This window comes from Channa argus, chromosome 4 (genome assembly GCF_033026475.1).
Source record: "Channa argus isolate prfri chromosome 4, Channa argus male v1.0, whole genome shotgun sequence".
Lineage (NCBI taxonomy): Eukaryota > Metazoa > Chordata > Actinopteri > Anabantiformes > Channidae > Channa > Channa argus.
The window spans coordinates 22,206,882-22,219,369 of record NC_090200.1 but is presented as its reverse complement, the minus strand read 5'-3'; the positions used below and the strand labels follow the sequence as shown (position 1 = coordinate 22,219,369).

Below are 12,488 nucleotides of genomic sequence, written 5' to 3'. Positions count from 1 at the left end.
TGATGGCATATTGTCGAGACAGTCAGTCAACAACTCCTAAGACTTTCGCCCAAGATGTTAGGTATCGTAATGCCATTTTAAGAACCAAACGTGCTAAAATCATCAGTTCCTTAAAAAGGTTTACCCACAGGAGTCTGGCAGAGCAAGAGACTCTGTAGATGACAGTGGTTGGCTAGATGAGGTAGATTTATGTGCCGCCATCGCAGCATGAGCGGGGCTCAGCATTAATGTTACCTGTGTGTGTGTGTGTGTGTGTGTGTGTGTGTGTGTGTGTGTGTGTGTGTGTGTGTGTGTGTGTGTGTCTCAAAAGGAATGTAGGATAACTCAAATTTCATCCGCTCACATCCAATCAGCTTTGATGAAAATGGAAAAACTAAACATGGGTTTAATAGGTTGGCTGTGTGCTAACCTCAGATGATCACATGAGGTGGGGTTGACTTGCCACAGTTGCAATCCTGTTTTCTTTATGCTGCTCTTCCTTCAAATATTAAATATAAAATACCCGTATATAGAAACTGTACACCCTGAGCATATGTTTAGTATGATGAGAAACGGGAAGAGAAAGCATTCAAAAGAAGCAACCATACATATAACAGGTTGTAAATAAAGAAAACATTTACACTAAAAACTTGTAAGTGGAATGCAGAAATGCCCCTTAAAAAACAGCTGGATCTGAGGTGTGTGTTTGGTCTGCATGCATGAATACACTAGCTTGTAGGACATGTCAAAAACTGCTGAAATGTGAGATAAGTCTTTAATAATGAAGTTTTGTAATTTATATATCTTTCCATGCATTGACTAAAAATCTAATCAAGGCCACTAAATTCCAGGATATTCTGACTAACAAATTCTATAGTGCGCTACAAAGATTCAGGTTTTGTCACCTAGAACTATCCTTTCCTGTCTGCTAGTCAAAGACATTCTTATCAAAAAAGGCAACTCTGAAAGATGCATAAATTGTGTGTTCACTCCAGAAGCAGAGAAACACTGTTAGAGTTGGGATGAAAATGGACGGTAACTGGGTTGTTTACATGCAGCTACTGCACTTACACATTCACTCATACATTCACAAAGGAAATCAAGGCAGTTTTAAGGGGTCTGTGAGTTGACTGGGTTCGGGTGACAGTCTCATAGTACCACTTATCTACACCTGAGTTTAGAGATATCGTTTGATACAAAAATAGTCAGAAGACAACAGTTCCTCTCCATAACAGTGTGATTTATAGCTCCTGAGCACCACAGTCAATTAACGGGATAAGCAGGCTGTGCTCAGTGGCCTTAATCCAGCCATATTTAGATTAGAGGAAAAGGCTGTTCAGTGTTCTTAAAGGCAGTCCCCCCTCTGTTTGGCAGGTTGACCTAGTGGTTAACGAGAAAGAGCCCTTCAGTGTGACCTTCCAAGTTCAAATAGTAATGTTTGAAAGAAACTGTACTGGTGGTATGAACTATAGACACTGAGTGAATCCCTGCCAGTTGCAGAAAACTATCCGGATTTCGGATTTCTATGGAAAGGGCAAGAAAAAAAAGAGGATGGCTCTCCAGGGCTCAGTAACATTTCACATTATTATTGTCACAGTGATACTAGTTTAAGTCCAGTGGTGGACAAAACAGCACAAAAGGTTTTTGTCCAGTGTATGAGTATCAGTAAAACATGTATGAGGAGCCCTATAGTCTCTATCAGGCCAGTCAGGCATGTCCCAATGTTCTTCCTTTTGGCTTAATGCTTTGTCCACATGTTCTTCAATAATAACATAACTGAAAGAAAAAGAAGCACAATAATTAAGCACATTTAGGAATAACACAACAATTAAGTTAGTATATGTTTCTGTAGGTGTATACATGTTTTGAGTAGGGGGTGAAACCTGCTTTGACACTGTCATGTATCAGATAAGTACTTTGGTCCCTTAAGAGATGTGTGAACACCTTCTAGCAGCATCGTTTTTTAGAATGTATACCTGAGGCTCTGTGGATGTAATGTAATGCGTTAGGAGGTATTTTTACGTACCCTGATCACATGGTGCCCATCATACTCCCTGTTTACTGCTAGGGCCATTTGGAGCAGCCATCATTTGTTGCCTGTGACCAAAACACAAATGAATGTTAAAATTCAGGGTCAGTCAAGATAAGGTTAAAAAATGTTTTGTTCTGTCAGAACAGAAATTCTAAATGTCATATTAATAAATCGGGGAAAAACACAGAGCAGAAAATCATTGTATATAAAAAGATGGATTACTGAAACAAATTAATCATTAATTAAAATTGATTTTCTTGATTTCCTGTTGATCAACTAATATATTAATGATATCATCCCTAAATGGTTTAGAGACAATGTTAAGAAAAAAACATACAATTTGTTTAAATATGAATACGAATCGTTTAAATTTATTTTTATAACAAGTATATACACATCATAAAGACAACAAATATAGCTCAACCAATTTTGCCTAAGATACAAGATTACAGCCAGAGGCTTTATAGTATCAGCTACTCCAGTGTGGATAAAATTATATTACCCTGGGTGCAGTAAGTGTTCTGATGTCAGGCCTCTGCGCTGAATCATCATGCCCTGGAAGTGCCCCACAGGCTGGGGGGGTCCATACATAGCCATGCGTGCTTGACCAAGGGAACGGGGCAACTGCTGGGGCTGCTGCAAAGCCTCCATCAGGTGGGGGTGGGGTCTTTGGGTAGCATAACGTCCTGGATCTGGATATGGCTGTCCAGGGTAAGTGGTCCTTACAACTCCTCCAGCCTGGGACATCATGTGCTGTGGAGGAACACCTCTTTGCTGCATCCCAGAGTGCATGGCACGAGGGTCATACATAAAACCAGATGACATGTGTGCAGCTGAGACAGAAAGGTGTTGCTGTGGAGGTGGCTGGGTGCTACGGCGATGTGCAGCGGCATTATGGCTGTCAAGGTCGAGGATTTCTTTAGGGCTTTCAGGTTGCTCTGAGCTCTCAGTCTGAATTTGCTTTGCAGGGCTGCCACCACTGCTACTGACCTGCTCCCTGTTTTCGCACTTCAACTCCTCTGAGCCTCCAGAGTGTGACCCTGCTTCAGAAACTGGGCCTGGGGACAATAAACTAGCAGCACTAGAGCCCTCAGAGCCAATTGGTGACACACTGCTTTCCTTTGGCTGAGCAGTGGCTCTAGCACTAGCTACAGGTAAGTAGGCAGTGGGCAGCATTGGAGGGCGAGGCTGATAATGAGACAAATTCCACTCCTCTGGAGGATAACCCCTTCTGCTATTGGCTTGATTGTGAACTTCAGCTTGGAAATGGGGCTGGGAGTAGTAGTGTTGCTGCTGGAACTGATGAGTGGGGTACATGTTTGGGTGGGCTTGAGGGTGCTGTTGGCCCGGCATGTGGTACAGGTAGGAAGTCCCTCCCTGCTGGTGGTAGGCGGGGTGGTGAGCAGAATTGTTGGGATAAGGGTGGTGAGTAGATGGAGGCATGGCCCTAGTTATGTTTGAATGGTTGTAGTGTGGATGTGGAGGATTTCCCATGCTGTATGGACTCATGGTTCCATTTACCTGGCCCTGGGAGTGAGGAGGCACGGCTGGATTTTGACCAGGGGCTGGCCCTCTCTGAGCCTGCATACCTATATTACTGGTCACCAGCTGGGTTTGATGACAATTAGCATTAATGTCCTGGTGTTTGTAAATACTATTAGGACTAGACTTCATCATGGTGTGCTGTGAAGGTACAGCAGTGTCCTCTGTGTCTGGTCTACTTACAGGCTCACTAGGTCTTCGATCTCCATGTTCTGCTGGGGTGGGCTGGGAGGGTAGTAGTGGTGTAGGATGACTGGGTGGCAAAATTGTGAAAGGGGCTGGCTGTAGGGGTCCAGGCTGTGCTGCTCGTGAGGCACCCTGTGGCATTCCATGCATGGGGTTGTTTTGCATAGGACGTTGTGGAGAGATGTTCTGGTGGACGTGATGAGAAGGAAGGAGGGAATTGTGATGCTGTGTGTTTTGTGTCATGGGTTGGGGAGAGTTCTGAGGAGGACATTGAGGAGAGGTACTCTGAGTTGCTTGAGATTTCTGCTCTTGCCGTTTATGAATGTTGTGCTGGTGTTCGCCTTGCTGTTGTGCATTCTGCATGTGTAGCAAGTTGCCTTCCAAATTTGGATGTGATTCTGCAACATTCAGTGGCACCATATCCTGGGGTGAGATTACAGGGCTAACAGCAGGGTTGGATGGAGTGAGAACAGTAGAGCTGCTGTTACTTCTGTTGAGATGGGTTGAAACATTAGTGGCAGTGTTGTGTTGAGGAAGACATGGGCTTGCAGATTGTCTCTGGCCATCTACCTCCTGATGGTGGCTCTCTGAACTCAGTGGGATTCTTTGCTCAGACAAATTCTCTTGCAAGTTAGGGGCTGGGGGGCTCTGTGTTTCCTTTACCGACATACTGTGGTGTCCTGTGGGGCTAATGATAGTTGGGTCGTCTTTATTAAGAGTGTTTCTGTGTGATGACGTTTCATCGGTAATGTTGTTTCCAGGCATATTGTTCTCTAATGTTGTGCCTATAAAACACAGGATAATGAAAGTGAGGTTAGCATAAAAAACAAAAAAGGTTATTAGTTGAGATCGACTGACTATAATTATAAAAATAAGGCTGTGAAATATAACGAGATGAAGACAAGAACCAAATAAGTGCTGTCATTATATGCTGCTTATCCAAACCAAATCAATAATAATACCAAACTGACAAATAAAAAAAAAATGGCTATTCCTACTATCAAATGCCTGTATCATTTATTACAAGTGAAAGTACACACATTAGTAAGAATGCTAGTGAAGAGTTCCGTCCTCTTCTGTACCTTCAAGCAACAAGAAATCTCACTAAACTAATGAATATTATCTTTCCCAGTTACTGGGGAAATATTGAAAAAGAGAGATAGCAAAAATCAGTCGCCAGAGACGAAGTGCAAGGATGGGGGATGGGCTTATTAACAAACCAAGACACTACAGTCAAGATTACTTCTGTACATAAAGACTCAGCTTGGGTTCCTTCATGCAGAACACAGAAGGCTTGTGGAATACTGCAAATGAAGGTCAGGTTTACCTTTGGGCTGCATGTCTGTCTGTTGGGAAGGCTGGCTGTCTGGCCTATTGTCTCCAGCAGGACGCAGCAGCTGAACCTCAGGGGCAGGGGGAGGCTGTTGAGAGGGGTGAGCTGGGATGCTGCCAATTCCTGATGGGGGCCCAGGCTGCTGAAAGTTGCTCATGTGCTGATGAGGGGCACCAGCGGGGGGTCCAGAGGAGGCTGACAGCTGCTGCAAGGCCAGCATCTCTGGGCTTTCCAGCATGGAAACCAAGCATGTCCTGCCAGAGGACTCTGGGTGGGGAATACGGGGACATGAGGACATGGGCACCGTAGAGCTGATCGCTGCAGGCATTTGAAACTGGTCATTGGGAGGAGGGTGGGGGTATCCAGCAGCTTCTGGCCATGGTTTATGCCCCACTGGAGGAGGGACTCCACCATAACTCAAGTTGTGTTGGTTTACTATGTTGGGATTTTGAATGCGTATCCCATTTGGTCTCTCATGGTGACTTCTATCAGTCCATATACCAGAAAGGCCCATACCAGGTGGCCTCAAGGCTGGATAATTGTGCTGAGGTGGCCTTTCTGGTCCAGAGAACCTGTTGCCCACATGGTGCATAGTGCGGCCCTCTGGATGGTGGTGAGACTGGTACATGCTGGCCTCAGGACGAGGTGCAGGCTGGAGGGAGATAGGATGTGGACCTAAAGATGGGCCATGAGTTGGACCCATGTATGGGTGCTGCTGCTGGTGTCGAAGCTGTTGGTTAGGATCTGGGCCTATTGGATAAGTGGAACCCATTGGATGTCCTTCAACCATGCGACGATGCTGGGCAAAGCGGGAAAAAAAAGAAAAAAAAAAAATCAAGTTAAGGGTGTGATGGTGCCTTTTGTTATACCAGGAACAAGATATTAAAAATACTTATATATAATACTGATATTTCATTAAATTACAAACATAAACAGGTGTCACTTTAGTAAAAACTAAAATATATACACTTATGTTGATTAAGGTATAATAGTCTGTGTACCTGCATATTAAAGTTGTGGGGCAAGTGTTTATAGTTGGGGTCTCCATTACCGGGGATGTTAGCTGGATAGGCAAATCGAGGATCCATAGCCATTCTTTGGCCATAAATAAGCGGACCATGAGGACCAGGTGTCCGACGGAGCTGGTATGAAAATAGTGACAATTTACTTTTAAAGTTTATAATGTACATTTCATACAGAAATCATGACATAATGAACACAAGATAAATACACAGTGAGTGATAATTAATAAATAAGTTGCATGCGTATTAAAAATGTTCATAAAATAACCTATTCTAAGCTAACAGTTATGCTGTTGATACCTGCTGTCCTGGGTGATACATGCCCCTGATGTCTGCTTCATGGATGTGTTGTTGGCTCGGGGGCAGACTGTGATGATGAGTGGGGCCATTGCCCCAGTGAGGGGGAGGAGCTAGTCGTATCAGCTTGTTGTTCTCTTCCTCCAAGGGTGTGCTTCCCTTTCCGCCTTGCGAGTTTCGCTTACGCTGGACTTGCTCAGTGGCTTTGATCAGACTTTCAGGTCCCAAATGTTTACTGCCACGGTTGCGCTTTTTGTCCTTGCGCTCCTTGTCTTCTTGGTCAATGTGGAATTCTTCGTCTGTGTCACCATCCTCTGATGGAAAATGTTTTAATAGGGCCCGGCTAAAACACCGCTCCAAAGACTCTGCCATTATAGTGTACTCTGGACAGACACAGACAGAAACGTACTTTATTCATCCCAACAGGAAATTCACAAACCAAAAAGGCAAGGCACACACTGAGTCGCTGGAAGGGCTGCCACTCGTGGAAGTCCCAAAACTGTTTTTAGTTATGCTCGCATGATAACACACACACACACACACACACACACACACACACACACACACACACACACACACACACACACACACACACACACACACACACACACACACACACACACACACACACACACACACACACACACACACACACACACACACACACACACACACACACACACAGCTTCTTCACCTGATAAACAAAGTCACACAGATACAAATACATAACTGTCTACTCATGAAGTATCAAATAATAGCTTTTCATCTGCATGCAGCAAGTCACTCCCCCCTCTTTCCCAAATAACCACACGCGACCCCACAACCACCACCTAACTCAATAATACACCATAGACCAATATGCATGCTACAGACCCATAGATACACATTCGCCCTGCGTTGCCCGACTGACCAGGTCAGAGGGCGTAGGTTGATCTCTGCTCTTTCAACCCCTTCCTCCTCCTGCTCTACCCATGGCCTCCTTACCACTCTCCTCCCCCCCTTGTCCCTTGGGAATGTATTTAGTTGGATGGACGACTCCAGACAGAGGGCTTAGGGGCTGGAATGTTTCTCTGACACTGCAGGGCTCAGATCCCCCTGAGTGCCGGAGCACAGCTCAATCACTCTCCATTAATCACTGTCAAGGCTGCCCTGGCCCAGGCCCCAACACAGCACAAAGTCTGGCCCCCTTTCTTTTGCTTGCTCTCCAACTTACACCCCATGATCCTCACCCCAAAAACACATATATGCACTTCTTTCTCAGAGCATTATCTTACGGACAAGAATTTTGATGCATTAGTCTTCACAATGCATTATGGAGAGCAATTTGTCAATGGAAAAAAAACAACAGGATTATTAGGTGGAGCTGGCTTGTGTTCATGCAACTGTGTTTATTTACCACTGTCTTCTCCATTGTACTCTACGCAGTTTTCGAACATGAGTTTCACGTCAGCAACAAACTCCTCTTTAGCGACATACTCCCCATTATTGAGCTTATTCTCAATGGTGGACAGGTCCATGGGAGTCTGGAAATATTGGAATAATACAATACAAACTGTTTAGCAATACAAAATAAATACTTAAATGTTTGTGAGAATGTGAACCACACTCGTACAAATACAGTATATACCCAGTATCACAAAAACACCAGTAGTGAGAACAATGACAATATATGGCACCTGGATGATTTCATGGTAATTGGGGGCATAGGAGTCATCCACAGGTTCCAAAAAAGGCCATGCATCTTTATGTGCTTTCAGGGCATCAAGCACTAAAGAAGAGAGAGAGAGAGATGTTATTGTGAACTAAGATGAAGCCTGTCTATCTTACAATAACTCTTTTGTAAGCATACCTTTGTATAAAGCAGTGTAGTCATCGTCAATGTCGTAGCTGAAATGTTGAACATACAACATGTTTTTAAAAGTCAATGCCTTATTTGAGTAGACAGTGAAACGTGCTACAAAACCAAAGCCTCTTACAATTCTTTATTCTTTCGTTTTCTGTGGACAGGGGATGAAGGTTCCAGAGTCAGCAGTTCAGGTGGCAAGTCTTCCCCTAGAGACAGCAACCTGGCCTTTTCCTCTCGCATCTTCCGCCTCTTTGCTCGTTCTGAGAGAGGTATTAACAGAGGGGGCAATTTGACACTCAAACAATAAAAACAAAACAAAAAATGTCTTATTTGGTTTTTCAGGCTATTAAGTTACAGTTTAAATTTCACTTGCTGCTCACTAAGGCTGTCAAGAGAGCCAATAAAAAACATGCCTTGGTTATCAGAGCAGCTCAGATAATCAGAAAGAGAACGATTTATCAGCTATCTTTTCTTAGGCCCAGTTGATCAAAACAGCTGAACAGAGTGAAGCACATATGTAACACAGCTTTATCTTTTAACATGAAAGGCAGAGAGGCTTGCCAGCCCCATGCTGTGTGAATTAAAGATGTTTGAGAGAAGATTCCACATATGTAATCCACACAGTGAGTAGGCCAGGTCCTGCTGTTCATCTATAATACATTAATGAGGCTCCACTTCAGACGCTCAATCAGCAGTTCATTAACCCCTGACAGATGACATCAGAGGTTGGGAGGAAAAAAAAAAGAAGTGATCCAGTGATTTAAAGGCACTGAGCATTTCCTCTCACTGTCTCTATGTATTACACATAAATCACATTGCTTCAAGTGCTGCTATGTCACTGCAAGGTTTTCAGACATTAGGACACAAACCACAGAAATGGAGATGTGAAATCTTTTCTGTTGAGTTCACTTCACAATCCTTTCTGATCATAATCCTGAAGAAAGTAAAAAAGTTCCCCACCCAGAGGTTGCTGTTGAAAGAATGTGAAATATTGATCCTCCATTTTGGCACAAATTGCTTTCCTTTTCTGCCTATACTAACAGTTTCTAAGTATATAAGGTTGGTACTGAAGATCAGAAATGTTTGTAGTTCTAAAACGTTAAAATTACATACCATTGATAAGCTGTACAGCTTTACACTGTGGTTCTCCTACCTACATAGCCATCCATCTTACCTTCCACTGCCTTGATTTTCTCCAGCTTCTCTCTTTGCCGTTCTTCCTGTAATAGTCTTTCCTCTTCTCGTCGCTGCTCAGCCAGTAGGACCTGTCTGTGCAGCTCTTCATCTTTCTTTCTTTCGTCCTCTGCCACAGACGTCGGATAGTCCTGGATATGTACACAAACACACACATGCCAATCACTCTACTCTGAACACTTGAAAGCTAAAAGGAAGTTATTCATAAAAATGTGAATTTTATTCATACATTTTATTCAAGAATTGACTTGACTGCTATGTGTTTAACAAATATCTCATTGAGCCAGCATTCACTGCACTAGATAAAATTAAACCAAATGTTCTGGAAAATATTTTTAAATAATTGCTCAAAAGACTTCCTCTGTGAATAGTACATTTAATTTTGTCTGTTCTTTGAGAAACATACACACACCTCTACTTTGTTTATGTGCTTTTCAGACAATCGTTGTGACGTGTGTAGTGAAGGTGGGTCTAGTAGTTTCTGTTTCTGCTCCCGCTCCTAAAGGGGAAAAAATAAATAAAAAATTACTTATAGCTGTTAAAGTCACAATTCAGGATACAAATGGCATGTCTTTTTACTATTAAACAGATTCATCGGGAGTGATAACAGTTAAATAGCAGTAGATGTGTTTTCAAAATGTGTATCTGTCATCAAGCTATTTCTAATTTACATACTGTATGTGGCACTAATATACATGTTCAGTTACCGATTTGACTGTTCAGGATACATTGAAGCCAAACACTGACAGACCCTGGGGAGTTGTGGATGAGCAGTGAGTATTGAAAGGTCACTGGCTCTGCTCTCCCCTCCCCCAAGTCACCCTCACTCCTCTACTGCCTATATTCCCCCTCCTTTCCCTGAGGGTAACAGCTAAGCGTAGGAAAAAAAATGTCCATAACTCTGTTAATCATATTTACTGATTCGAGAAAGTAGTGTAAAGGAATGCTGTCCAGTCTGACAACTGCACTGATATGTGTAATTGTCACATAGTGATTATTAGATAGCCAGGTGAACCAATTAACCAGGCATTCATTTAAATCACATTTTAAAATTCGCTGCATGCATCTTGAAACTCTAATTTACAATTCACATTTGATTTTATATTGGTGAAATAATGGTGATCCAGATGGAGCACATAGCAATGGTGGGAAACACCAGCCAACAGAAAGCTCTAAGCATATCCCATTAATAGCCTGTCTATATTGGAGCCTGGCCTCTGCACCCAGTGTCACAGTCAGGGAAGCAGGACTGTGAACAACTGTCAACCAGTACAGCTAACAACCCAGAGGTGTCATGATGTGCTAGACTTGGCTTCTGGCTATCTATAAAACAATAACAAGGTCTAAAAATGCAGTAGCAGCTGTTTGATGCATGCACATGTGTGCAAGTGAGAAGGCAAAAGAGGAAGGAAGATGTGGGTGGGGAGAAAAAAAAAAGTGTAGAAAAGAAAGGAAGAAAGTGAAAAAAGAGAAGGAAAAGGCAGATTTTCATGATCTGATCTATAGTTCCCTCCACAACTCTTCAGTCCCAACTTGATCTCTGCCTTGTCTTAAGAGTGAAGCACTGACATATCACGGGGTTCCACTATACATCTCTACATAGTCAGCAGCACCACCCCCCACCAACATACATAAAATAAAGTGCTTCCTGGGGTCACAACTTAAAAAGGTCAAGAGAATCCTGATTCACAGTAGAGTTGTCACTCAAGAGATTCCATCATGCCTCAAGGTGAGCTTCAGCCTGCTGTCAGTGCCCATGAAAAGGCTGGTGACAGCAGGCTGAGACATGTGGATGGAAGTATTGGAAAGAAACTGTCTTTGACATGCTGGTTTGCACACACCCACAAAGGCAGATAGTTTTTGTAAAGGACTGTACACACACACACACACACACACCTCTATCATATGAATTGACCATTATTTTAATAAATGTACAAAAATAAACAGTTGTAGTCATTCATAAACCAAAAAGTAGAACATTTGCTGAATCCAGCGTATTTAATGTGCCAAATTGCAGCTTTTCTCTTTAAAGTGAATCTCTTTGGCTTTTGACCTTTTGTGAAACACCAGCAGCATAGGTCTAAATGAGGTGGCCAGATAGCTCAATTGGTAGAGCAGCAGGATGGAATCCAGAAATTGCAGAATCACATCACAGCCTACCCACCAAGTGTATCCCTGAGCAAGACACTCAGCACTGCCCACCGTGAATGCCCACAGCTTCGCCCCAGGGGGGCGGGTTAGAATTTCACTGCAACATGTATGTGTACTCCATGACAGTAAAGATTGTTCTTCTAAGGTAGATTACTTACACTGAAACAGTTTTGTATTTATTACAGACCACTCACTTCTGTTTGCCTAAGATATATTTTGCCATAAATCCTGTACGTATAGACAAAATCACAATCATCCACTGACCATTTTTATTAATTGACTAACCTCTCTGCTGCTCTTGAATTACGAGCAGTTTATTTCACTACTGATAGTAGAGATTGGATGAAGGGTTTGTTTTTGAAGAATAAAATACCATTAGAAACTTCAGAAATCACAATACACCAAGTAGTATTGTTCTTCATCAATTCCTGATATGATGAGCACAAAATGTCTATACTCTCACACTGAAGTAATAGAAACCTCTTCTAAGAAAGATAGTGATAAATCAGCATGACCAAAAGAAAACATTAAGGTAAGGCCAAGCCTAAAAAAAAAAAAGCTGACTGCAGGGCCTATTTCTGTGAAACTAGCATGGGTGCAGTTAAGTCTTCACAGCCGGGCTTAAGTTAAACGCCTGGGTTAACTCAGCCAATTTTAACCCTTGAATTCTGGGAGATGTTATAGAGTGCATCTGGCAACTAAAACTGTATAAAAGCATTTATTCATTCCACGGTCAATTTATTTCATCAACTGTGCACACACACACACACAGCCCTGTCCAAATCTACAAGTGTTTCCATGTTCTTCCTGTGCTCACAGACCAAAAATATGCATGTTAGACTAAATTGTCCATAGGTGTAAATTGAATTGTTGTCTATTTGTGTCTCTCTGTGTTGGCCTTGACAT

The 12,488-nt window shown here is 42.7% G+C and overlaps 1 protein-coding gene across 1 annotated transcript in view; it reads right to left on the bottom strand.

The window, feature by feature from the left end:
* Positions 1 to 569: 569 nt before the first annotated feature.
* cecr2 (CECR2 histone acetyl-lysine reader) overlaps positions 570 to 12,488 on the bottom strand; it is a 32,426-nt gene continuing 20,507 nt past the window's right edge. Inside the window, exons 8-19 of the mRNA XM_067502552.1 lie at positions 9,844 to 9,930; positions 9,412 to 9,562; positions 8,368 to 8,497; positions 8,241 to 8,278; positions 8,068 to 8,159; positions 7,788 to 7,914; positions 6,395 to 6,774; positions 6,074 to 6,214; positions 5,067 to 5,871; positions 2,514 to 4,524; positions 2,006 to 2,076; positions 570 to 1,755 (exon numbers count right to left, since the gene is read on the bottom strand). Of these exons, the coding sequence (XP_067358653.1) occupies positions 2,025 to 2,076; positions 2,514 to 4,524; positions 5,067 to 5,871; positions 6,074 to 6,214; positions 6,395 to 6,774; positions 7,788 to 7,914; positions 8,068 to 8,159; positions 8,241 to 8,278; positions 8,368 to 8,497; positions 9,412 to 9,562; positions 9,844 to 9,930 (4,014 nt within the window). The 3' untranslated portion in view covers positions 570 to 1,755; positions 2,006 to 2,024. The remainder of the gene's footprint in view (positions 1,756 to 2,005; positions 2,077 to 2,513; positions 4,525 to 5,066; positions 5,872 to 6,073; positions 6,215 to 6,394; positions 6,775 to 7,787; positions 7,915 to 8,067; positions 8,160 to 8,240; positions 8,279 to 8,367; positions 8,498 to 9,411; positions 9,563 to 9,843; positions 9,931 to 12,488) is intronic.